Below are 27,370 nucleotides of genomic sequence, written 5' to 3' on the forward strand. Positions count from 1 at the left end.
ATGGGTCTTAGTAAGGAACTCTCACCTGGTTGTCTAGGTCTTAGTAAGGAACTCTCACCTGGTTGTCTAGGTCTTAGTAAGGAACTCTCACCTGGTTGTCTAGGTCTTAGTAAGGAACTCTCACCTGGTTGTCTAGGTCTTAGTAAGGAACTCTCACCTGGTTGTCTAGGTCTTAGTAAGGATCTCACCTGGTTGTCTGGGTCTTAGTAAGGAACTCTCACCTGGTTGTCTGGGTCTTAGTAAGGAATTCTCACCTGGTTGTCTAGGTCTTAGTAAGGAACTCTCACCTGGTTGTCTAGGTCTTAGTAAGGATCTCACCTGGTTGTCTGGGTCTTAGTAAGGAACTCTCACCTGGTTGTCTAGGTCTTAGTAAGGAACTCTCAACTGGTTGTCTAGGTCTTAGTAAGGATCTCACCTGGTTGTCTAGGTCTTAGTAAGGAACTCTCACCTGGTTGTCTAGGTCTTAGTAAGGATCTCACCTGGTTGTCTAGGTCTTAGTAAGGAACTCTCACCCGGTTGTCTAGGTCTTAGTAAGGAACTCTCACCTGGTTGTCTAGGTCTTAGTAAGGAACTCACCTGGTTGTCTGGGTCTTAGTAAGGAACTCTCACCTGGTTGTCTAGGTCTTAGTAAGGAACTCTCACCTGGTTGTCTAGGTCTTAGTAAGGAACTCTCACCTGGTTGTCTAGGTCTTAGTAAGGAACTCACCTGGTTGTCTAGGTCTTAGTAAGGAACTCTCACCTGGTTGTCTAGGTCTTAGTAAGGAACTCTCACCTGGTTGTCTAGGTCTTAGTAAGGAACTCACCTGGTTGTCTAGGTCTTAATTGAAAGGAAAACCCAAACCAGCAGACACTAGGCCCTCCATGGAATGAGTTGGACACCCCTGCTGTTATGTTATTGGTTTCCTCTTTATTCCTCACTAGCTTTGAGGTAGAGGAGGGTGAGATAGTCAGGTACACAGACATACATGAATAGAATGAAGACGTGAAGGAAAGTTTCTACTCTGTAATGTAAGTCTTGCAGTAAGCAGTTGAAAGACAGCTTAGTTAGCAGCAGCACCAGTCACACTAGTTACCATACTCCAGGCAGTCGGATGAATACAAGATCACAGCACAGCAGAGCAGAGCAGCCCAGACTAGGGTTCATACAGAAGTCATCTATCACTCCATTGGCAGATATTCTTTCATGTACCTCTCTCTCCCTCTCTATCTCTCTCCCTCCCTATTACTATTTCGCTCCCTCACTCCCTCTCTTTCTCTCTCTCCCTCTCTCTCTTTCTCTCGCGCTCTCTCTCTCCCCCACACTCTCTCGCCCACTCTCCCTTTCTCTCGTGCTCTCTCTCTCCCTCCCTATCACTCTCTCTCCCTCACTCACTCTTTTTCTCTCGCTCCCTCTCTCTCTTTCTCTCATGCTCTCTCCCTCTCTATCACTCCCTCTCCCACTCTCTCTTTCTCTCTCTCTCCATATCTCTCTCTACATATCTCTCTCAGTCAGGGGAAATGTCATTATCAGACTCTGGCTAGAGCAGAGCTGCATGCTGGACAGTCAGACTCCATACCATACATATCCTACATATCTCTCTGTGGACTACAGGAGAAGAGGACCGAGCACGCCCCCATTCTCATCGACGGGGCTGTAGTGGAGCAGGTCGAGAGCTTCAAGTTCCTTGGTGTCCACATCACCAACAAACTATCATGGTACAAACACACCAAGACAGTCGTGAAGAGGGCATGACAAAGCCTATGCACCATCGAGAGCGTCCTGACTGGTTGCGTCACTGCCTGGTATGGCAACTGCTCGGCCTCCGACCGCAAGGCGCTACAGAGGGTAGTGCGTTCGGCCCAGTACATCACTGGGGCCAAGCTTCCTGCCATCCAGGACCTCTATACCAGGCGGTGTCAGAGAAAGGCCCTACAAATTGCCAAAGACTCTAGCCACCCAAGTCATAGACTGTTCTCTCTGCTACCGCACGGCAAGCGGTACCGGAGCGCCAAGTCTAGGTCCAAAAGGCTTCTTAACAGCTTCTACCCCCAAGCCATAAGACACCTGAACAGCTAATCATGGCTACCCGGACTATTTGCATTGTCCCCCCGACCCCACCCCACCCCCTCTTTTACGCTGCTGCTACTCTCTGTTTATTATCTATGCATAGTCACTTTAACTCTACCTACATGTACATATTACCTCAATTATCTCGACTAACCAGTGCCCCCGCACATTGACTCTGTACCGGTACCCCCTGTATATAGCCTCCCTACTGTTATTTTACTGCTGCTCTTTAATTATTTTTGATTTTTTAGTTATCTATATTTTACTTAACACTTATTTTTCTTAAAACTGCATTGTTGGTTAAGGGCTTGTAAGTAAGCATTTCACTGTAAGGTTGCCAATACCTGTTGTATTCGGCTCATGTGACATACAACTTGATTTGATTTGATTTGTGTATAGGAGCACATAGCACATGATCTATTGAAAATATGCCTGCTGATCTCTACTCTGGAATAATTCAATTTCTTCTTTAATCCCGTGGATGACATGTTGAGGTGAGGATCTGAGGCCCTCTGGTCCTGTAGTCTCATTACTTCCTACAGGGCTGCTATTCAGTGGGATGGGTCTTTAGGAATGTCTATGGCGACTGAAGTGAAGCGCTGCCTTGGGCTTTGTGTGTGTGTGAGAGAGATCTGTGTTTCTCACTATAATGAGGCAGTGTAGAGATGTCTAGTGTAATCTCTATCTCTCTAGTGTGCACACAGTAAGCCAATAGCAAATGAACTCATCAGCTGCTCTGGGCCTCTGCTGCTGCGTCCACGGCTAGCCTAACAGAACGGATATGCCTGTCAGGGATAGGTGGAAGCAGCTGTCAAATCAGAGGAACTGAGTCATTCAGGCCAATGAGTGGACTCCTTGGGGGGGGTGGGAATAAAGGAAATCGGGCCAAGGAAGCAGACTATAGTTAAGATGCGGAGTGATATGAGGAACTCGCTGGCCAGAGTGAGGTAACTCCATGGAGTTCAGGCTCATAGCATACTGTAACATGCAATGGGGCAAACAGCAGTCTGGTCCCTTAGGAGAGGGAGTGGTCTTTTATCAGATGAACACAGACATAAACACTCACAATGTGTTATTGGGATACATATTCTCCCTCCAGTCCCTTCCATGCCGTACCTTTTTAATAAAACCGTTTTTACAACTGAACTTCCGTTGGTCCTCAACAGTTATTTAACCACTTCTTCTATACTGTCAGTATTGTCCTTTCTGTGCTGACAACGCCAAGGGTGTGTCTCAAATGGCACCCTATTCCCTATATAGTGCACTACTTTTGACCAGGTCCCATAGGTCTCTGGTTAAAAGTAATTCACTATATAGAGAATAGGATGCGTCCAGGCTCTGGTCAAAATAAGTGCACTATATAATGAATAGGTTGCCATTTGGGCTTCTCCAGCCTCTCCCAGGGTGTGACCACTCAGCCTGTCTGGACGTTTGTCTCAGAAACACATAGCATCCTTGGAAAGCCTGAATCATATAAACACACGCCACACAGCAGTGCTATTCTGGGTCTCCAGGAAACTCTGTGGACTGATATACTTCCTGTTCTTCAACATGCAGGACAATAATATGGACTCTGATGAAACATTGATATGGCTCTGCACTCTCCGTCTGAAAAGGGACTGATACTGACCACATGAAAATACATGGACTTAAAAAAAAAAAAAAAAACATTTAAGACAAACTGTGTCAAAGTGAAACATTCTGCACTCATTGCTGATGATAAAGGGTTTGTTATCTATGTGTTATTGTATAACTTTACGTGCTACAAGTTCATGTTTAATACATTGACGTGATATCAAGAAAGAATGCCTTGGTAAAGGAGATCATTTAAAGAAGTGTAGGCCAAGAGAATAACCAGTTCTTGAAAAAAATAAAACATTATACTGACATTTAACTATTGCTACCCGAAGGTGGCGCTATAGGAATGGTCCATTATTAAGCGCAAAATGACTGCTCTTTACAGCCCGTCGAGTGGATGACGCGCAGCAGTCATAGAGAATAATAGAGGCCTGTAATGGCCAAAAGGCCGTTTTAGCATGTCTGACCCCTCCTGAAGACACTGTTGGAGTCATGTCCATCCGGGTCATCAGGAGGGATCAGCCAATCGTGAAGAAGAAAACTGACTACTTCAAATAAAGATTGACTCAATGGCGCTGCTATAGTGGCACAGATATAAAAATGAGTTCTCTATCTATCTCTATAGCAGCAGCGGTTATATTTCTTTCATGCATTGTTTCCAGTCCAAAGTAATCGAGTATATTCTCAAATATGATTGAACAACTAGTAAACACTGATTTGCACATTTAAAATTACTTAATTTAGATGTTACGAATGATTTTCCGTCGCGAAAGAATGGGATATTGGCTCTATTTAGGGGGGGATGTATTAACAATATTGGAGCTCGATTGTAATTCCTTGTCGAGCGGGAACAAAAAGTAGAAGCTAGCAAGCAGGATTAGCTTTCGTTGGAGTTAATATCCTGCTGTCATGGACTGGTAAAACACTTTTTATGCTGATAGAAAAATATGAATTACAGGGATGTAACATTTGTTACAGTATTTAGCGATTATACTACATGAGTACGCTGTCTGTAGATTTGTAATGGCAGGTATACATGTGTTAGCTAGCGTTAGCAATAATAGATAGATAGCTAGCTAGCTAACAAGTCGTTTGAACGTGTCTTGCACCTTGTCTAGCAAGTGGTTTGTTTGTACCACCAGCTATTTAGTTAATGGGCCTTTATAGTAATGAACGTTTTCTGGCGTTTTATTTCATTTGAAGTGTTCAGTAACTTGTGATTTTTATTAACGGAATATATTGATTATGGATAACAGCTAGCTGGCTTAGTTTTAGCTCTGGTCTAGTGTTATGCATCTTCCCATTCATTTCCCCCATAGAGTATTCTTCCCCCGATTCAGTTTAGTGACTGCCAGGCAGTGGTGCAGTAATGGGTATACGCCGTACTTATTTTTCTGTGGGCATTGCGTATACTCACTTCTTAATCCCCACGATGCGTGTCAAAGGAGTGTAGTGGAGGTATACGCTATATCCATTAATATGGAACAGATCAGGGCCCGGTTTCCCAAAAGCATCTTAAGGCTAAGTAAGAATGAATCTCAGCTAACTCAAGAAATTTGTAATTAATTTTGACGTTTTTGCCAAGGATGTTTTAGTTGTGCAATTTTTACATCTAAGGTGTTTGGTGCAGTATTTCTCAAGTAAAAAAAAGAAAAGTGCAATGTGTTGTCTTATGTAAACAAAGTCAGCTGCTGGATAGGTCTGTCTCACTGTCTATGCTATTGGATAGAGGGCAATCACCGCAGCTGTTCACCCCATGTTATTAATAGTGGGCATATGTACATTGTCAAATCAAAACCCAAACTTAATTGACCTGTCGTGACACAGAGTCCAAACTCTGTTTTAGACGGGACTGACTTTATGACCAAAATTATCCTATGTGTAGTCAATTTTGACGCTAGAATAAGCTAACTGTTCATATTGAAGACACATGGGCTGTTTTTCAAAGGGATTTGTTGCTTTATAAAGGCAGTCACACTTTAAGATGCTTTTGGGAAACCGGGCCCAGAATGTTTAGTGTAAAAATGTTGATATAATATTGTTTCTTAGCATTTTTAGGCACAGCAATGTGCACACAGCAGTAGGCCTACGCTCAAATGTTCAAAATGCAATTTGCGGGAGAACGTTGTTAAGAGGCTTCATGGACAGATAAGGAAATATCCATTAGAAAGAAGGGAGATCTAAAGATGCAACAACTATCATTGGTTGCTAATAGTACTAGGATAATACCTTTTGGTTGCTAGACAATGAAAGAACCAATAGAACAGGAGAACACATATGAGGAAGTCTTTATAAACTAATTGCTTCCACGTTTCTATTGTAAGATTTTGGCTATAGGCTACTTTGAAGCAAGGTAAGACAATTTTTAAGGAACAGGAAAAATATAGCAAAGCTAATGGTAGGCCCAAACCGTCTTCTGGTAGATGGAAAGGCTTTCCCAAAAACCTTCTCAATTACCTTTTTCAACTAGCTACAAAGTAGTAACCTGGCAGAATTATATCTTGATTATTTGCATCAATCCAGTGGCCATTTGTTTTGCAAACTCCATCACATGTGCTACAGATACACTGCTAACCAAACAGTGCTAGGTGCCTGCGCACTTGAATTACACTCAACATTTCTTAGATTTCTCCCAGACATCAAAAGTGGCCTTCTGCTGTGATTTTAAGCGTTGTTATGGACTTAGAACATTCCATTTAGTTGTTTTTCTATTAAAGTCTGAATTTGAGAGTGCAGAAATCTTTTGAAAAATCTGAAACCTGTGAACTTTCTTACTCAGTTGACAGCCTAATTTATCCCAATATGGGATTGATCATTTTAGGTAATTCAGAGTATGTCACTGTTTCTCATATCATTTTTCACACAGGGCGCCTATCCTCTGGTGGTGCGGGCCGTTTGGGGAAATTATTGGCAAAATTTCTCCAGGCACCACTACTGCCAGGGTTCAATATTCTGTCGTTACTCAGAGAAGTAAAGATATTTCTAGAACGCTGGTGAACTTTTCTTTGTATGCGCAAACTGTCGTTTCTCCAAAATAAATGACTTCTGAGCACTTTGTTTACCGCCAAACTATCTCTGATCAATGCGCATGCGTGCAGATCCGACGCATGGACCAGAGCAGGTCACGTGTCTCCGTGTAGGGCTGACGCAAAACCCTGCTTTTACTGTATCTGAACTAACATGGTTCCTCTGTGTAGGGACCAGAATGAGTTGCTGTCGCCTATTGTACGGGATGCTGAAGTGACCAGAGCAGCACGCCGAAAGAGTTCAATTCAGAAGAAGGCTCAATTCAACTGTATCCTTATTGGGAGGTTGACAAGGGAAAAACCTTACCTACCTGTTGTCTTTGTGGATTGTGCAATGTCTGTTATACCATTTTAAGACCTCTATTACTGATGCTCATTGCTCACACACTGTTCAGACTAATAGTTAGCGAACAGAGGAGTCATGGGGATGTAATGTGACTGCATAAGGCGTCTTTTAGTTCCAGTAACTAGCCAGTTGTATTCCCTGACTGTTTTGTCCAGTCCATTCTCCTGGTGATGACAGCCAAGGTAGTACCACCCCACCTGCCCGCTCCCTGCTCCGCCACACACCTGGATCCCTCTTCAAACAGTCCTGTAAGTCTCTCCTCTTCAAACAGTCCTGTAAGTCTCTCCTCTTCAAACAGTCCTGTAAGTCTCTCCTCTTCAAACAGTCCTGTAAGTCTCTCCTCTTCAAACAGTCCTGTAAGTCTCTCCTCTTCAAACAGTCCTGTGAGTCTCTCCTCTTCAAACAGTCCTGTGAGTCTCTCGCTATGAGAGTATTGTTTGGCTAAAGGTAAAAACCGGTGTCAACCACGATGAAGAAATCTAGATCAAAGAAGACGTATGTCCAGTTTCTTAACCCAGGCTCTCGTCATCCGCTAGTTGGTGTCTCCCAGAATGACTGGAGACGAGGCTGTACCGTTGTGTCAGATTGTACTCTATGGTAACCGCTGTAGTGGTTATGCCTGCTCCCTCTCCCCCTACAGTCACCCCGAAGAGCGCTGCGAGGAACCCAGATGTGTCAGCCATCTTGGCGACCGGGGGCAGGACTCCTCGCTTCATCCATACACCACGACCTCCCCTGGGAAGTATGAGCGTGGTGAGGAGATGGATACCAGTCTTGAGTGGGTGTTTTGTCTGCTGACAGACACTGTGTGGTTCTGTATGTCTCCAAAGAAGGGGACAGATAGTGCCAGTACAGGAGACAGAAGAACCTAGCTAACAGAATAGCCAGTTAAACCACACTGCATCATCATTCATCACTTTATTAAAGGTAGACTCAGTGATATGACGGTGATGCACAAAGTAAACAGTGCAGTGGGTTAATTTCCGCAACAACTAAGAGGCTGAACTTCTCCGCTGTTTTGGTCACGTTTGCTACCATGTTGTAAGAGCGTGAAGCGAACCTGTGCAGATATTGTGTGAGAGCCAAGTGTTGCATCTTGCTCGTCGTAATATCTGCGGCGCTGCCCGTGCATCGTCGTTTCGCTGACTCTCTTAACTTAATCAAGTATGCAACTTTGAGGCCGATCCACACGTTGATTGTTTCTGTGTTTTTGACTGTTATCGTTGTGTCTCTGTCTCTGACTCCCTGTTTACCTCTGTGCTCCAGAACCTGGATGACAGTGATTGGACCAACAGCCTGTATCCTTCTCCTCTGTCTGGGCTGGGGCTGGGGAACACCAGCTTTACTGACGACATCAACATGTCCTCGGTCATGCTGAAGGAGGAGGATCCCGGAGAGGCTGGTGAGATTATTTATTTTCTGGCTGGTTATTAACATTTTAATTGATTGATTTTTAATATTGCTGATGAGCCAGTAGTTCCACTTCCCCGGTGTCCCAGCCAGGTCTGAAAATCAGCACGTATAACTGACATCAGGGTCCAGATTTGGGGGAAAGGGGTTACAGAGGATAGTGGCTAGGTGTCGTTCTGGAAATGTGTAGGAAAAACAACACTGACCTTTTGACCCCACTCTCTCTCTCTCTCTCTCCTGCTGCTCCTGTGTCCTGCAGCATCAGTCAGTCTGTTCCCAGAGTTCCTCCATTCCTATCTCAGACACTCATCCAGCGCTGTCTTTGACCTGCTGGAGGAGTATGAAGCCATCTGTCAAGATAAGGTACCGTTCTCTCACTCTCACCTGACGCAGGTTCCCTCTACTGTGTGAAGGCTAGTGAGTGAGTGAGTGTCTGTCTGTGAGAGTGTTTTTAGAACACGTGTGTGCAAGCGTTGGTGGAGCAGGAGGTTCGCTCCTCAAGCATGCATGTCCAAGCGTTTGCGTATGTGTGTGAGTCATTGTGTGTGTGTGTGTGTGTGTGTGTGTGTGTGTATGCAGAGCTGTGTGCTACTCTTATGAACACCCAGTGATGGTGACAAAACATTAAGAACACCTTCCGACTAGTGAGTTGCATGAACACCCAGTGATAATGGTACATGTGTAGCTATGCTGCTATTAAACACCCAGTGATAATGGTGTATTGTGTTGTACCAGGTGGGCATGCTCCAGAGGCTGGTATCGAGGGCAGCGCCAGGGCAACAGAAGTCCTCTAAGACCGCTGGTATTAGATGGCTTTTACAGCAGGAGATGGTCACCTGGCGCCTCATCACTTCTCTATACAGGTTGGTTCTTTCTTTGTTTGTTTGTTTGTTTGTTTGTTTAATGGTGTTATGGAGACACATGGTTTGACTTTGTTACATCATTGTGTTTCTCCCCTCAGAGACAGGATCCAGTCGGAGCTGGAGGATGACATCATGATGGATGTGGCTGTGAGTAGGACTCTAGAACTATGATGTCATTCGGTAACTACAGGTGTTTCTTGCTGTGTGAGAAATGGAGTAACCATCCTCTCTCTCTCTCTCGTGTGTGTGTCCATTTCTCCTCTCTCCTCAGGCTCCCAGTGTTAGTGAGAAGGAGGTGATGGAACAACTCTTCCAGAGAGATGCTGTAGTGCGGCAGAGTCAGGTTAGAACTCACAGACACAAACACACATCCTCCCCTATATCTGTCTCTAGTGGTTCAGTCCTGTTAAGTCTGATGGATGGTTGTAGGCCCCTATATCTGTCTCTAGTGGTTCAGTCCTGTTAAGTCTGGATGGTTGTAGACCCCTATATCTGTCTCTAGTGGTTCAGTCCTGTTAAGTCTGATGGATGGTTGTAGGCCCCTATAGCTGTCTCTAGTGGTACGTTCCTGTTAAGTCTGATGGATGGTTGTAGGCCCCTATATCTGTCTCTAGTGGTTCAGTCCTGTTAAGTCTGATGGATGGTTGTAGGCCCCTATATCTGTCTCTAGTGGTTCAGTCTGGTGGATGGTTGTAGGCCCCTATATCTGTCTCTAGTGGTTCAGTCCTGTTAAGTCTGATGGATGGTTGTAGGCCCCTATATCTGTCTCTAGTGGTTCAGTCTGGTGGATGGTTGTAGGCCCCTATATCTGTCTCTAGTGGTTCAGTCCTGTTAAGTCTGGTGGATGGTTGTAGGCCCCTATAGCTGTCTCTAGTGGTACGTTCCTGTTAAGTCTGATGGATGGTTGTAGGCCCCTATATCTGTCTCTAGTGGTTCAGTCCTGTTAAGTCTGGTGGATGGTTGTAGGCCCCTATATCTGTCTCTAGTGGTACGTTCCTGTTAAGTCTGGTGGATGGTTGTAGGCCCCTATATCTGTCTCTAGTGGTACGTTCCTGTTAAGTCTGGTGGATGGTTGTAGGCCCCTATATCTGTCTCTAGTGGTTCAGTCCTGTTAAGTCTGATGGATGGTTGTAGGCCCCTATAGCTGTCTCTAGTGGTACGTTCCTGTTAAGTCTGATGGATGGTTGTAGGCCCCTATATCTGTCTCTAGTGGTTCAGTCCTGTTAAGTCTGGTGGATGGTTGTAGGCCCCTATAGCTGTCTCTAGTGGTACGTTCCTGTTAAGTCTGATGGATGGTTGTAGGCCCCTATATCTGTCTCTAGTGGTTCAGTCCTGTTAAGTCTGGTGGATGGTTGTAGGCCCCTATAGCTGTCTCTAGTGGTACGTTCCTGTTAAGTCTGATGGATGGTTGTAGGCCCCTATATCTGTCTCTAGTGGTTCAGTCCTGTTAAGTCTGGTGGATGGTTGTAGGCCCCTATATCTGTCTCTAGTGGTACGTTCCTGTTAAGTCTGGTGGATGGTTGTAGGCCCCTATATCTGTCTCTAGTGGTACGTTCCTGTTAAGTCTGGTGGATGGTTGTAGGCCCCTATATCTGTCTCTAGTGGTTCAGTCCTGTTAAGTCTGATGGATGGTTGTAGGCCCCTATAGCTGTCTCTAGTGGTACGTTCCTGTTAAGTCTGATGGATGGTTGTAGGCCCCTATATCTGTCTCTAGTGGTTCAGTCCTGTTAAGTCTGATGGATGGTTGTAGGCCCCTATATCTGTCTCTAGTGGTTCAGTCCTGTTAAGTCTGATGGATGGTTGTAGGCCCCTATATCTGTCTCTAGTGGTTCAGTCCTGTTAAGTCTGATGGATGGTTGTAGGCCCCTATAGCTGTCTCTAGTGGTTCAGTCCTGTTAAGTCTGATGGATGGTTGTAGGCCCCTATAGCTGTCTCTAGTGGTTCAGTCCTGTTAAGTCTGGTGGATGGTTGTAGGCCCCTATATCTGTCTCTAGTGGTTCAGTCCTGTTAAGTCTGATGGATGGTTGTAGGCCCCTATAGCTGTCTCTAGTGGTTCAGTCCTGTTAAGTCTGATGGATGGTTGTAGGCCCCTATATCTGTCTCTAGTGGTTCAGTCCTGTTAAGTCTGGTGGATGGTTGTAGGCCCATCTGTCTTGCCGATGCACAGAAAACCCAGCCAACTGTATATTATCCATGTCGTCGTTCAGCCACGACTCGGTGAAACATAAGATAGTACAGTTTTTTTTTTATGTCCCGTTGGTAGGATAGTCTTGGAACGGAGCTCATCCGGTTTATTCTCCAGTGATTGCACGTTGGCCAATAGGACGGATGGTAGAGGCGGGTTACCCACTCGCCGACTAATTCTCACAAGGCACCCGGACCTGCGTCCCCCTGTATCGGTGTCTTCTCTTCATGTGAATGACAGGGATTTGGGCCTGGTCTGGTATCTGGAGTAAATCCTTGGCGTCCTGTTTAGTCTGATGGATGGTTGTAATAGAGACATTGTACATTTTTACATTATGGTTTCACTTCCTCTCTCTTAGCTGGTTGTGGATTGGTTGGAGAGTATCGCCAAAGATGAAATCGGGGACTTCTCTGACAACATTGAATACTACGCCAAGTCTGTGTACTGGTAAGTAAGCTGGAGTCATTTTGAGAGACAAGCACTTCCGTGTTTTCTCAAGTGTTGTATGTAGTTTAGGAAGACCCCGTGTGACTTGGCTAATATTCTGTGTGTTTGACTTTCAGGGAGAATACCCTTCATGCTCTGAAACAGAGGAGAAACGCATCCAGCACAGGCTTCAATGTTCCCCTGGTTACTGAGCTGGTAGGAGGGGCTATCTAGCTCTCATACATACACACACACTCACACACACACTCACACACACTCCCTCTCCTACAGACACATGCTCTTGTGCCATGATAGGGAATACGTTGTTTTACTTAGAACGTAAAGTAACTCTGTCTGTCTTTAGGACCCCGACGCCCCCATCAGACAGAAGCGTCCCCTGGCAGACCTGGACAGGGAGGATGACGCCAGGCTGCTGAAGTACCTGTTCACCCTCCTCAGAGCGGGCATGACGGACGAGGTGAGACGCCGGCCGCCTCCCAAATAACACCCTATTCCCTGTGTAGTGCACTACTTTAGACCAGAGACCTCTTGGCTCTGGTCAAAAGTAGTGCACTATACAGGTAATAAGGGTGTCATTTGAGACAGATCTCAGTACGGCGCCACCTGGTGGACGGGAGGGTATACTGAGCGGATTTCTAGTCTCAGTGGTGTGTGTGTTTGTGTGTAGGCCCAGAGGCTTTGTAAGCGCTGTGGACAGGCATGGAGGGCTGCTACTCTGGAGGGATGGAAGCTTTACCACGACCCCAACATCAACGGAGGTCAGTTCTCAACCTTACACTCTCACCCCAACACATGTTTAACACAAGTAGGGCTGTGGCGGTCATGACATTTTGTCAGCCGGGTGATTGTCAAGCAAATAACTGCCGGTCTCACGGTAATTGACCGTTTTTAATTAACATACAAATGTTTAGCATCTCCTGGCTAACATTCATAGCCTACAAGCCATTGATGCAGACCTTTTGGAACATCTATATTTTAAAAAAAAGTCTACTAAATCCATGTAATATAGCCTACACCTTCACAATAAATCCCATTATTTATTTTAGACAGGTCTAAAGAAACATGATATGAAGAAAATGTAGTCTATTTCAGAAGAACAGAATAGCATACTCTGAGTCGTCCTTATGTTATGCCCTGATCTGGCTCTGCCATACGGCTGTGGGCTACACTAGTTCATTTAGCAGACCAGATCTGCTTAGAAATCCCGTGGCATTATTTTATAGTATGAAGAATACAATTGAACAAAGCTGAATAAAATAGAGAGGATATTTTCTCCAAACGATTTGAGGGAGTGTGCACATGCGGAAAAATAAATCCATGTCATCTATGCACTTAAATAGCGAATGGAGGAAGCTTTTCCCGTGGTTCAGTTTCATGCCAGCCAGGTAGGCTATACTCCTGTTGTAAAGCGAAGCAGTGTGCTTAATATTAGGAAAGTAGATAAATAAATATAGTAGGCCTAGCCTATAGAAAGCTGATGGGATCCTCCTCTTTTTAATAGAGGCCATCACTCTGTTTTCTCAAGCAATAGCACAGCCTATAGAAATGTTGCGCAACGTGAGCTCATGGGCTCTCATGAAGTGTTTGATTAGATTTGCATTGATGTCAGAGTGATTTAGAGGGACAATAGAGTGCTGAGTACCAGGCAGTTAGCAAGTTAGGAAGGCTACTAATGACCAGCAGCATCAGAGCTTGGAGAAGCCTAGTTACCGTGACTAAAAACACTCACGTGGAATGTGACTGCGGTCATGACTTGTGGCGGTAATCCGGTCACCATAACAGCCCTAAACACACGTCCCTATGTATGGTCTGTAATGGAACTGCGGGGTGTCCCCAGGCGGTGCAGAGCTGCTACCAGTGGAGGGGAACCCTCACCGCTGTGTATGGTCTGTAATGGAACTGAGGGGTGTGTGTGTGTGTCCAGGCGGTGCAGAGCTGCTACCAGTGGAGGGGAACCCTCACCGCTGTGTATGGTCTGTAATGGAACTGAGGGGTGTGTCCAGGCGGTGCAGAGCTGCTACCAGTGGAGGGGAACCCTCACCGCTGTGTATGGTCTGTAATGGAACTGCGGGGTGTGTGTGTCCAGGCGGTGCAGAGCTGCTACCAGTGGAGGGGAACCCTCACCGCTGTGTATGGTCTGTAATGGAACTGCGGGGTGTGTCCAGGCGGTGCAGAGCTGCTACCAGTGGAGGGGAACCCTCACCGCTGTGTATGGTCTGTAATGGAACTGCGGGGTGTGTGTGTCCAGGCGGTGCAGAGCTGCTACCAGTGGAGGGGAACCCTCACCGCTGTGTATGGAAGGTGTGCTGTTGGAGGATGGCTGACGACGAACACTTCAGCAGATATGAGAGGGCCATCTACGCTGTTCTGAGTGGGAACCTCAAACGGGTATGTAGTGTGGTGTATCTCCCTGAGCCCCCTCTCTGGGTGGTGTCATGTGGAGGAGGGGGGTGTCATGTGGAGGAGGGGGGTGTCATGTGGAGGAGGGGGGTGTCATGTGGAGGAGGGGGGTGTCATGTGGAGGAGGGGGGTGTCATGTGGAGGAGGGGGGTGTGTCATGTGGAGGAGGGGGGTGTCATGTGGAGGAGGGGGGTGTCATGTGGAGGAGGGGGGTGTCATGTGGAGGAGGGGGGTGTCATGTGGAGGAGGGGGGTGTCATGTGGAGGAGGGGGGTGTCTGGTGGAGGAGGGGGGTGTCTGGTGGAGGAGGGTGGTGTGTCTCAGGGAAAGCTGAAACACCTTGTCAAAGTAAACCTATAACAACAATGTTCACATAAGACAGGACTATGCTCGACTGGTAATGGCCAGGACTATGCTCGACTGGTAATGGCCAGGACTATGCTCGACTGGTAATGGCCAGGACTATGCTCGACTGGTAATGGCCAGGACTATGCTCGACTGGTAATGGCCAGGACTATGCTCGACTGGTAATGGCCAGGACTATGCTCGACTGGTAATGGCCAGGACTATGCTCGACTGGTAATGGACTGATTTGTCTCTCTCTCCTCTAGCTGCTCCCAGTGTGTGAGTCGTGGGAGGACAGTGTGTGGGCCTACTTCAGGGTCCTGGTAGACTCTCTGGTGGAACAGGAGATAAGGTCCTCAGGAATGGGCAGCGAGGAGCTGGAGGAGCTGCCACGAGAATACCTGGAGGCCAAGTAAGATCCCCAGCCTCTAGTAGGTAGCCTTACCCAGGGACAATATACTTTAGTGGGCAGCCCTGCCTAGAGAATACATCCTCTAGTAGAGAATACCTGGAGGTCAAGTAAAATACCCTCTAGTAGAGAATACCTGGAGGCCAGTAAGACCCCCATCCTCTAGTAGAGGCAGCGGAGGGCTGGGTATCAGGACCCTAACCTTCCTCAGTGCATCAGCTTATATTTCTAAATGCAAATGGTAATATCTCTCCCTTTTCTCTCCAGCTGGACACTAGAGAAGGTGTTTGAGGAGCTGCTAGCAACAGAGTCAAAGGTGAGCATCTGTTTGTCTGCTCTGTCAAACTAGCTAGCTGTGGACATCAGACCAGTCTGCTAGCTGTGTACATCAGACCAGTCTGCTAGCTGTGTGGACATCAGACCAGTCTGCTAGCTGTGTACATCAGACCAGTCTGCTAGCTGTGTACATCAGACCAGTCTGCTAGCTGTGTACATCAGACCAGTCTGCTAGCTGTGGACATCGGACCAGTCTGCTAGCTGTGTGGACATCGGACCAGTCTGCTAGCTGTGTACATCAGACCAGTCTGCTAGCTGTGTACATCAGACCAGTCTGCTAGCTGTGTGGACATCAGACCAGTCTGCTAGCTGTGTACATCAGACCAGTCTGCTAGCTGTGTACATCAGACCAGTCTGCTAGCTGTGGACATCGGACCAGTCTGCTAGCTGTGTGGACATCGGACCAGTCTGCTAGCTGTGTACATCAGACCAGTCTGCTAGCTGTGTACATCAGACCAGTCTGCTAGCTGTGTACATCGGACCAGTCTGCTAGCTGTGTACATCAGACCAGTCTGCTAGCTGTGTACATCAGACCAGTCTGCTAGCTGTGTGGACATCAGACCAGTCTGCTAGCTGGGTACACTACCGTTCAAAAGTTTGGGGTCACTTAGAGATGTCCTAGTTTTCGAAAGAAAAGCAAATTATTATTTTTTTTGTCCATTTTTAAAATAACATAATTGATCAGAAATACAGTGTAGACATTGTTAATGTTGTAAATGGCTATTGTAGCTGGAAACGGCTGATTTGAAATGGAATATCTACGTAGGCGTACAGAGGCCCATTATCAGCAACCATCAGTCCTGTGTTCCAATGGCACGTTGTGTTTGCTAATCCAAGTTTATCATTTTAAAAGGCTAATTGATCATTAGAAAACCCTTTTGCAATTATGTTAGCACAGCAGTTTTTTTGCAAAAGGGTTTTCTAATGATCAATTAGCCTTTTAAAATGATAAACTTGGATTAGCAAACACAACATGCCATTGGAACACAGGACTGATGGTTGCTGATAATGGGCCTCTGTACGCCTACGTAGATATTCCATTTCAAATCAGCCGTTTCCAGCTACAATAGCCATTTACAACATTAACAATGTCTACACTGTATTTCTGATCAATTTAATGTTATTTTAATGGACAAAAAATTTGCTTTTCTTTCAAAAACAAGGACATTTCTAAGTGACCCCAAACTTTTGACCGGTAGTGTACATCAGACCAGTCTGCTAACTATGTACATCAGACCAGTCTGCTAGCTATGTACATCAGACCAGTCTGCTAGCTGTGTACATCAGACCAGTCTGCTAGCTGTGGACATCAGACCAGTCTGCTAGCTGTGTACATCAGACCAGTCTGCTAGCTGTGGACATCAGACCAGTCTGCTAGCTGTGCACATCAGACCAGTCTGCTAGCTGTGGACATCAGACCAGTCTGCTAGCTGTGTACCTCAGACCAGTCTGCTAGCTGTGGACATCAGACCAGTCTGCTAGCTGTGCACATCAGACCAGTCTGCTAGCTGTGGACATCAGACCAGTCTGCTAGCTGTGCACATCAGACCAGTCTGCTAGCTGTGGACATCAGACCAGTCTGCTAGCTGTGTACATCAGACCAGTCTGCTAGCTGTGGACATCAGACCAGTCTGCTAGCTGTGGACATCAGACCAGTCTGCTAGCTGTGGACATCAGACCAGTCTGCTAGCTGGGTACATCAGACCAGTCTGCTAGCTGGGTACATCAGACCAGTCTGCTAGCTGTGGACATCAGACCAGTCTGCTAGCTGGGGACATCAGACCAGTCTGCTAGCTGGGTACATCAGACCAGTCTGCTAGCTGTGGACATCGGACCAGTCTGCTAGCTGTGTACATCGGACCAGTCTGCTAGCTGTGTACCTCAGACCAGTCTGCTAGCTGTGTACATCGGACCAGTCTGCTAGCTGTGTACATCGGACCAGTCTGCTAGCTGTGTACATCAGACCAGTCTTACGGACTCCCATAGTCCTGTGAAAGACCCTGAATGTCTCCTTCCTTCTTCTCCACAGAAAGTCCTGGAGGAGACCAAAGAACATTACCACATCATCCAGAAGTTGGTCATCCTGGGAGACCTGGATGGTGAGTCTGTTTAATAACCTTAAAGGAACGGTTTTAGTGTTTCCACATTTTTATGAAATATGACCTATAATTAATTACAATGTGAGTGAAATAGTTTTCCTTACTATTGTTTAATTATGTTAAAAAGCAGCCAATGAGCCTCTATGAGGAAATGGCAAGCATTTTTTTTTAAATGGTCAGTTTGAGATGGGTTTTTTAAAGTGTTTTTGTGTTTCTTCCTCCAATTTATGCTTTGGCCACAAATTATAAGTATAGGACGAGTCAACAACATTATTTATTATGAATATAACTTTTAAAAGTGAGATTTTTCTCTGGACCGTTACTTTAAATCCATGGCCATGTCTGTGTCAGCCTATGGAAAGACCGTACAGACAGACGAAAGTCATGAGGTAGTCAGTCGGTATCCAGTTGGACTGTGATTCTGGTTATCAGGTACATGAGGTAGTCAGTCGGTATCCAGTTGGACTTTGTGGTTCTGGTTACTGCAGGTATGTTACTGCTTTATGAAACGGTCCCAGTATAAAACAGTATTTTGTGTGTCAGGTCTCCTGGAGGAGTTCAGTAACTGGTTGACCAGGAGTCCAGCGCTGCCCTCTCACCTGCTGCGATTCATGACTCACCTGCTGCTATTCTACCGTAGCCTGGGCATGCAGCTCAAGGTATCATCTCCACACACACACACACACACACACCGTGCTGTTCTACCGTAGCCTGGGCATGCAGCTCAAGGTATCATCTCCACACACACACACACACCGTGCTGTTCTACCGTAGCCTGGGCATGCAGCTCAAGGTATCATCTACACACACACACACACACACACACACACACACCGTGCTGTTCTACCGTAGCCTGGGCATGCAGCTCAAGGTATCATCTACACACACACACACACCGTGCTGTTCTACCGTAGCCTGGGCATGCAGCTCAAGGTATCATCTACACACACACACACACACACACACACACCGTGGTGTTCTACCGTAGCCTGGGCATGCAGCTCAAGGTATCATCTACACACACACACACACACACACCGTGCTGTTCTACCGTAGCCTGGGCATGCAGCTCAAGGTCTCATCTACACACACACACACACCGTGCTGTTCTACCGTCGCCTGGGCATGCAGCTCAAGGTATCATCTACACACACACACACACACACACACACACACACACACACCGTGTTGTTCTACCGTCGCCTGGGCATGCAGCTCAAGGTATCATCTACACACACACACACACACACACCGTGCTGTTCTACCGTCGCCTGGGCATGCAGCTCAAGGTATCATCTACACACACACACACACACACACACCGTGCTGTTCTACCGTAGCCTGGGCATGCAGCTCAAGGTATCATCTACACACACACACACACACACACACCGTGTTGTTCTACCGTAGCCTGGGCATGCAGCTCAAGGTATCATCTACACACACACACACACACACACACACACACACACACCGTGCTGTTCTACCGTCGCCTGGGCATGCAGCTCAAGGTATCATCTACACACACACACACACACACACACACACACACCGTGCTATTCTACCGTCGCCTGGGCATGCAGCTCAAGGTATCATCTACACACACACACACACACCGTGCTATTCTACCGTAGCCTGGGCATGCAGCTCAAGGTATCATCTACACACACACACACACACACACACACACCGTGTTCTACCGTCGCCTGGGCATGCAGCTCAAGGTATCATCTACACACACACACACACACACACACACCGTGCTGTTCTACCGTCGCCTGGGCATGCAGCTCAAGGTATCATCTACACACACACACACACACACACACACACACACACCGTGCTGTTCTACCGTCGCCTGGGCATGCAGCTCAAGGTATCATCTACACACACACACACACACACACACACACACACACACACAGAGAGAGAGAGAGAAACACACTTTTGCTGTCATACACCTATATAAACATCAACCATTCCTCACACACACCACCTTCCACAATCCACATATCCGTTCCCCCCCTACCCCTAATCCCTCCACTCATGTTCTCCCCTAATCAGGAGGAGGTGTCGGTGGATGTCCTGAAGGCCTACGTCTCTCTGTTGATGAGGGAGAAGCAGGTGGATCTGATCGCCTTCTATGTCAGTCACCTGCCGTCAGACATTGGCACCGCCCAGTACGCTCACTTCCTGGAGGAGGTCGCCGAGGCTGACCAGAGACAACGCTGTCTGGAGCTGGCCAGGGAGGCAGGTCAGTGTCTCTCACAGAGGCTGCTGGGACGAGTGGGGGGGGGGGGGGTTCCTTTAGTCTAAAGCAGGGGTGGCAAACACATTTTTTCCCTGCGGGCCACATTTGGTCTTCACCGAGGTCCGGAGGACCGCACTTAAAATGTATTATATTTCCTGGCCATTGAAATTTGCTGAAAATAAGTCCTCTATCCATCACTTTTGGAATTTCCGATGCTTCCCGACTGTCTAGCTTTTGGTTCGATGACTGTTATCAAGCTGGAAAGAGTGACGGGACTAGATACGACTGTTATCAAGCTGGACAGAGTGACGGGACTAGATACGACTGTTATCAAGCTGGACAGAGTGACGGGACTAGAAACGACTGTAGGTTCATTATCATTTCTACCCAGTTTTGATTAGGTTTTAGTAATATCAATGTCGATTTTAAGATTGTTTATCTCCCCAAAAAACTAAAAAAATACATTAAAAAATATATAATACACATACTAAATACTCAAATCTCCAGCGGGGATGGAATGGGCCCCCTGGTCTAAAGCTACAGTCAGTCTGACATTCATCTGAGATTCGACAACCGGCAATTAAATTAGGTTGGTAAATATGTTAAAATGGACCATGTAGACTTTCGCTTTTCTGCAGCTATGGACTGTAGGAAGGGGGGGGGAAAACAATGTGTTAAACCTGCAATATGTAAATGTTTGTGCAACCTGACCAAATGCACATAGAAATCTGAGTTCTAGATCTGTCATTCTCATTGAAAGCAAGTCTAAGAAGCGGTAGATCTGTTCTATGTGTGTTATTTCTATGCTCCCCGTTCTTAAATTTAGTTTTTGCATCTTACTTTCGGTTTTTTACACCAGCTTCAAATGGCTGAAAATACAATATTTTTGGTTATTGAAAATATATTTCACAGCGGTTTAGATGGTCCAATGATTCTCTACACAACACTGGCTTGTTTTGTCATATAAACTGAAATTAGGCAAACTATTAGAATTTTAGCATCCAGGAAATGGCGGAGCGATTTCTGCATATTGCACCTTTTTAAAGGTCCAGGTATCTAAGTGTTGTGTTGTGGTCAGGTCTGGACGTGGCAGCGGTCACTAAGATGGTGGTGGAGAACATCAGAGAGAGAGACACTGAGGACTTCGCTCATCATGACCTCACCCCTGCACTGGACACTGGCACCTCAGCGGTACGAAACACACACACACTGGCACCTCAGCGGTACGAAACACACACTGGCACCTCAGCGGTACGAAACACACACACACACTGGCACCTCAGCGGTACGAAACACACACACACACTGGCACCTCAACGGTACGAAACACACACTGGCACCTCAGCGGTACGAAGGAGAAACACCAACACCATGTGGTCATGTTAACCCTGTACCTCCCTACCCCCCCCAGGAGGACCATGTGGTCATGTTAACCCTGTACCTCCCTACCCCCCCCAGGAGGACCATGTGGTCATGTTAACCCTGTACCTCCCTACCCCCCCAGGAGGACCATGTGGTCATGTTAACCCTGTACCCCCCCCCCCCCATGAGGACCATGTGGTCATGTTAACCCTGTACCTCCCCCCCCCCAGGAGGACCATGTGGTCATGTTAACCCTGTACCTCCCTATCCCCCCCCCAGGAGGACCATGTGGTCATGTTAACCCTGTACCTCCCTACCCCCCCCCCCCCCAGGAGGACCATGTGGTCATGTTAACCCTGTACCTCCCCCCCCCCCCCAGGAGGACCATGTGGTCATGTTAACCCTGTACCTCCCCCCCCCCCCCCCAGGAGGACCATGTGGTCATGTTAACCCTGTACCTCCCCCCCCCCCAGGAGGACCATGTGGTCATGTTAACCCTGTACCTCCCCCCCCCCCCCAGGAGGACCATGTGGTCATGTTAACCCTGTACCTCCCCCCCCCCCCCCCAGGAGGACCATGTGGTCATGTTAACCCTGTACCTCCCTACCCCCCCCCCCCCAGGAGGACCATGTGGTCATGTTAACCCTGTACCTCCCTACCCCCCCCAGGAGGACCATGTGGTCATGTTAACCCTGTACCTCCCTACCCCCCCCAGGAGGACCATGTGGTCATGTTAACCCTGTACCTCCCTACCCCCCCAGGAGGACCATGTGGTCATGTTAACCCTGTACCCCCCCCCCCCCCATGAGGACCATGTGGTCATGTTAACCCTGTACCTCCCCCCCCCCAGGAGGACCATGTGGTCATGTTAACCCTGTACCTCCCTATCCCCCCCCCAGGAGGACCATGTGGTCATGTTAACCCTGTACCTCCCTACCCCCCCCCCCCCCAGGAGGACCATGTGGTCATGTTAACCCTGTACCTCCCCCCCCCCCCCAGGAGGACCATGTGGTCATGTTAACCCTGTACCTCCCCCCCCCCCCCCCAGGAGGACCATGTGGTCATGTTAACCCTGTACCTCCCCCCCCCCCAGGAGGACCATGTGGTCATGTTAACCCTGTACCTCCCCCCCCCCCCCAGGAGGACCATGTGGTCATGTTAACCCTGTACCTCCCCCCCCCCCCCCCAGGAGGACCATGTGGTCATGTTAACCCTGTACCTCCCTACCCCCCCCCCCCCAGGAGGACCATGTGGTCATGTTAACCCTGTACCCCCCCCCCCCCCCCCAGGAGGACCATGTGGTCATGTTAACCCTGTACCTCCCTACCCCCCCCCCCCCCCAGGAGGACCATGTGGTCATGTTAACCCTGTACCCCCCCCCCCCCCCCCCAGGAGGACCATGTGGTCATGTTAACCCTGTACCCCCCCCCCCCCCCCCCCAGGAGGACCATGTGGTCATGTTAACCCTGTACCTCCCTACCCCCCCCCCCCCAGGAGGACCATGTGGTCATGTTAACCCTGTACCTCCCCCCCCCAGGAGGACCATGTGGTCATGTTAACCCTGTACCTCCCCCCCCCCAGGAGGACCATGTGGTCATGTTAACCCTGTACCTCCCCCCCCCCAGGAGGACCATGTGGTCATGTTAACCCTGTACCTCCCTACCCCCCCCCAGGAGGACCATGTGGTCATGTTAACCCTGTACCTCCCTACCCCCCCCAGGAGGACCATGTGGTCATGTTAACCCTGTACCTCCCTACCCCCCCCCAGGAGGACCATGTGGTCATGTTAACCCTGTACCTCCCTACCCCCCCCCCCCCCCCAGGAGGACCATGTGGTCATGTTAACCCTGTACCTCCCTACCCACCCCCAGGAGGACCATGTGGTCATGTTAACCCTGTACCTCCCCCCCCCACCCAGGAGGACCATGTGGTCATGTTAACCCTGTACCTCCCTACCCCCCCAGGAGGACCATGTGGTCATGTTAACCCTGTACCTCCCTACCCCCCCCCCAGGAGGACCATGTGGTCATGTTAACCCTGTACCTCCCTACTCCCCCCCAGGAGGACCATGTGGTCATGTTGACCCTGTACCTCCCTACCCCCCCCAGGAGGACCATGTGGTCATGTTAACCCTGTACCTCCCCCCCCCACCCAGGAGGACCATGTGGTCATGTTAACCCTGTACCTCCCTACCCCCCCAGGAGGACCATGTGGTCATGTTAACCCTGTACCTCCCTACCCCCCCCCCAGGAGGACCATGTGGTCATGTTAACCCTGTACCTCCCTACTCCCCCCCAGGAGGACCATGTGGTCATGTTGACCCTGTACCTCCCTACCCCCCCCAGGAGGACCATGTGGTCATGTTAACCCTGTACCTCCCCCCCCCCCAGGAGGACCATGTGGTCATGTTAACCCTGTACCTCCCTACCCCCCCCAGGAGGACAATGTGGTCATGTTAACCCTGTACCTCCCTACCCCCCCCCCCCCCCCCCAGGAGGACCATGTGGTCATGTTAACCCTGTACCTCCCTACCCCCCAGGAGGACCATGTGGTCATGTTAACCCTGTACCTCCCTACCCCCCCCCAGGAGGACAATGTGGTCATGTTAACCCTGTACCTCCCTACCCCCCCCCCCCAGGAGGACCATGTGGTCATGTTAACCCTGTACCTCCCTACCCCCCCCCCCCAGGAGGACCATGTGGTCATGTTAACCCTGTACCTCCCTACCCCCCCCCCCCCCCCAGGAGGACCATGTGGTCATGTTAACCCTGTACCTCCCTACCCCCCCCCCCCCAGGAGGACCATGTGGTCATGTTAACCCTGTACCTCCCTACCCCCCCCCCAGGAGGACCATGTGGTCATGTTAACCCTGTACCTCCCTACCCCCCCCCCAGGAGGACCATGTGGTCATGTTAACCCTGTACCTCCCTACCCCCCCAGGAGGACCATGTGGTCATGTTAACCCTGTACCTCCCTACCCCCCCAGGAGGACCATGTGGTCATGTTAACCCTGTACCCCCCCCCCCCAGGAGGACCATGTGGTCATGTTAACCCTGTACCCCCCCCCCCCCAGGAGGACCATGTGGTCATGTTAACCCTGTACCTCCCTACCCCCCCAGGAGGACCATGTGGTCATGTTAACCCTGTACCCCCCCCCCCCCAGGAGGACCATGTGGTCATGTTAACCCTGTACCTCCCTACCCCCCCAGGAGGACCATGTGGTCATGTTAACCCTGTACCTCCCTACCCCCCCCCCAGGAGGACCATGTGGTCATGTTAACCCTGTACCTCCCTACCCCCCCAGGAGGACCATGTGGTCATGTTAACCCTGTACCTCCCTACCCCCCCCCAGGAGGACCATGTGGTCATGTTAACCCTGTACCTCCCTACCCCCCCCCCCCCCCCCAGGAGGACCATGTGGTCATGTTAACCCTGTACCTCCCTACCTCCCCCCCCCCCAGGAGGACCATGTGGTCATGTTAACCCTGTACCCCCCCCCCCCCCCAGGAGGACCATGTGGTCATGTTAACCCTGTACCTCCCCCCCCCCCCCCCCAGGAGGACCATGTGGTCATGTTAACCCTGTACCTCCCTACCCCCCCCAGGAGGACCATGTGGTCATGTTGACCCTGTACCTCCCCCCCCCCCCCCAGGAGGACCATGTGGTCATGTTAACCCTGTACCCCCCTACCCCCCAGGAGGACCATGTGGTCATGTTAACCCTGTACCTCCCTACCCCCCCCAGGAGGACCATGTGGTCATGTTGACCCTGTACCTCCCTACCCCCCCCAGGAGGACCATGTGGTCATGTTAACCCTGTACCTCCCTATCCCCCCCCCCAGGAGGACCATGTGGTCATGTTAACCCTTTACCTCCCCCCCCCCCCCCAGGAGGACCATGTGGTCATGTTAACCCTGTACCTCCCTACCCCCCCCCCCCCAGGAGGACCATGTGGTCATGTTAACCCTGTACCTCCCCCCCCCCCCCCAGGAGGACCATGTGGTCATGTTAACCCTGTACCTCCCCCCCCCCCAGGAGGACCATGTGGTCATGTTAACCCTGTACCCCCCCCCCCCCCCCAGGAGGACCATGTGGTCATGTTAACCCTGTACCTCCCCCCCCCCCCCCAGGAGGACCATGTGGTCATGTTAACCCTGTACCTCCCTACCCCCCCCCCCAGGAGGACCATGTGGTCATGTTAACCCTGTACCTCCCTACCCCCCCCCCCCCCAGGAGGACCATGTGGTCATGTTAACCCTGTACCTCCCCCCCCCCAGGAGGACCATGTGGTCATGTTAACCCTGTACCTCCCTACCCCCCCCCCCCCAGGAGGACCATGTGGTCATGTTAACCCTGTACCTCCCTACCCCCCCCCCCCCAGGAGGACCATGTGGTCATGTTAACCCTGTACCTCCCTACCCCCCCCCCCCAGGAGGACCATGTGGTCATGTTAACCCTGTACCTCCCTACCCCCCCCCCCCCAGGAGGACCATGTGGTCATGTTAACCCTGTACCTCCCCCCCCCCAGGAGGACCATGTGGTCATGTTAACCCTGTACCCCCCCCCCCCAGGAGGACCATGTGGTCATGTTAACCCTGTACCTCCCTACCCCCCCCCCCCCCAGGAGGACCATGTGGTCATGTTAACCCTGTACCTCCCCCCCCCCAGGAGGACCATGTGGTCATGTTAACCCTGTACCTCCCCCCCCCCAGGAGGACCATGTGGTCATGTTAACCCTGTACCTCCCTACCCCCCCCCCCAGGAGGACCATGTGGTCATGTTAACCCTGTACCTCCCTACCCCCCCCCCCAGGAGGACCATGTGGTCATGTTAACCCTGTACCTCCCCCCCCCCAGGAGGACCATGTGGTCATGTTAACCCTGTACCTCCCTACCCCCCCCCCAGGAGGACCATGTGGTCATGTTAACCCTGTACCTCCCTACCCCCCCCAGGAGGACCATGTGGTCATGTTAACCCTGTACCTCCCTACCCCCCCCAGGAGGACCATGTGGTCATGTTAACCCTGTACCTCCCTACCCCCCCCAGGAGGACCATGTGGTCATGTTAACCCTGTACCTCCCTACCCCCCCCCCCCCCCAGGAGGACCATGTGGTCATGTTAACCCTGTACCTCCCTACCCACCCCCAGGAGGACCATGTGGTCATGTTAACCCTGTACCTCCCCCCCCCACCCAGGAGGACCATGTGGTCATGTTAACCCTGTACCTCCCTACCCCCCCCAGGAGGACCATGTGGTCATGTTGACCCTGTACCTCCCTACCCCCCCCAGGAGGACCATGTGGTCATGTTAACCCTGTACCTCCCTACCCCCCCCCAGGAGGACCATGTGGTCATGTTAACCCTGTACCTCCCTACCCCCCCCCCCCCAGGAGGACCATGTGGTCATGTTAACCCTGTACCTCCCTACCCCCCCACCCCCCCCCAGGAGGACCATGTGGTCATGTTAACCCTGTACCTCCCTACCACCCCCAGGAGGACCATGTGGTCATGTTAACCCTGTACCTCCCTACCACCCCCCAGGAGGACCATGTGGTCATGTTAACCCTGTCCCTCCCTACCACCCCCCAGGAGGACCATGTGGTCATGTTAACCCTGTACCTCCCTACCCCCCCCAGGAGGACCATGTGGTCATGTTAACCCTGTACCTCCCTACCCCCCCCAGGAGGACCATGTGGTCATGTTAACCCTGTACCTCCCTACCCACCCAGGAGGACCATGTGGTCATGTTAACCCTGTACCTCCCTACCCCCCAGGAGGACCATGTGGTCATGTTAACCCTGTACCTCCCTACCCCCCCCAGGAGGACCATGTGGTCATGTTAACCCTGTACCTCCCTACCCCCCCCAGGAGGACCATGTGGTCATGTTAACCCTGTACCTCCCTACCCCCCCAGGAGGACCATGTGGTCATGTTGACCCTGTACCTCCCTACCCCCCCAGGAGGACCATGTGGTCATGTTGACCCTGTACCTCCCTACCCCCCCAGGAGGACCATGTGGTCATGTTAACCCTGTACCTCCCCCCCCCCCCAGGAGGACCATGTGGTCATGTTAACCCTGTACCTCCCTACCCCCCCCAGGAGGACAATGTGGTCATGTTAACCCTGTACCTCCCTACCCCCCCCCCCCCCCCCCAGGAGGACCATGTGGTCATGTTAACCCTGTACCTCCCTACCCCCCCCCAGGAGGACCATGTGGTCATGTTAACCCTGTACCTCCCTACCCCCCCCCCCCCCCAGGAGGACCATGT

General features: G+C 50.0%; 1 protein-coding gene across 2 annotated transcripts in view; it reads left to right on the plus strand.

Moving 5' to 3' along the window:
- The first annotated feature begins 4,246 nt into the window (after positions 1-4,246).
- LOC311117525 (nuclear pore complex protein Nup107-like) overlaps positions 4,247-27,370 on the plus strand; it is a 28,046-nt gene continuing 4,922 nt past the window's right edge. The window contains exons 1-20 of one of the 2 annotated variants that reach the window (XM_084192446.1): positions 4,247-4,542; positions 6,823-6,920; positions 7,153-7,245; positions 7,638-7,750; positions 8,264-8,399; positions 8,667-8,770; positions 9,143-9,270; positions 9,369-9,417; positions 9,542-9,613; positions 11,814-11,902; positions 12,019-12,097; positions 12,246-12,359; positions 12,570-12,660; positions 14,151-14,290; positions 14,913-15,058; positions 15,323-15,371; positions 17,421-17,490; positions 18,034-18,149; positions 19,555-19,744; positions 20,820-20,932. In XM_084192446.1, coding sequence (XP_084048572.1) covers positions 4,535-4,542; positions 6,823-6,920; positions 7,153-7,245; positions 7,638-7,750; positions 8,264-8,399; positions 8,667-8,770; positions 9,143-9,270; positions 9,369-9,417; positions 9,542-9,613; positions 11,814-11,902; positions 12,019-12,097; positions 12,246-12,359; positions 12,570-12,660; positions 14,151-14,290; positions 14,913-15,058; positions 15,323-15,371; positions 17,421-17,490; positions 18,034-18,149; positions 19,555-19,744; positions 20,820-20,932 — 1,998 coding nt within the window. In that variant the 5' untranslated portion in view covers positions 4,247-4,534. Of the gene's footprint in view, positions 4,543-6,822; positions 6,921-7,152; positions 7,246-7,637; positions 7,751-8,263; positions 8,400-8,666; positions 8,771-9,142; positions 9,271-9,368; positions 9,418-9,541; positions 9,614-11,813; positions 11,903-12,018; positions 12,098-12,245; positions 12,360-12,569; positions 12,661-13,739; positions 14,291-14,912; positions 15,059-15,322; positions 15,372-17,420; positions 17,491-18,033; positions 18,150-19,554; positions 19,745-20,819; positions 20,933-27,370 lie in introns of both variants that reach the window. The other variant, XM_084192445.1, reaches the window with a different exon arrangement.

Source organism: Coregonus lavaretus (genome assembly GCF_964263955.1).
Source record: "Coregonus lavaretus genome assembly, contig: HAP1_SCAFFOLD_175, whole genome shotgun sequence".
Classification (NCBI taxonomy): Eukaryota; Metazoa; Chordata; class Actinopteri; order Salmoniformes; family Salmonidae; genus Coregonus; species Coregonus lavaretus.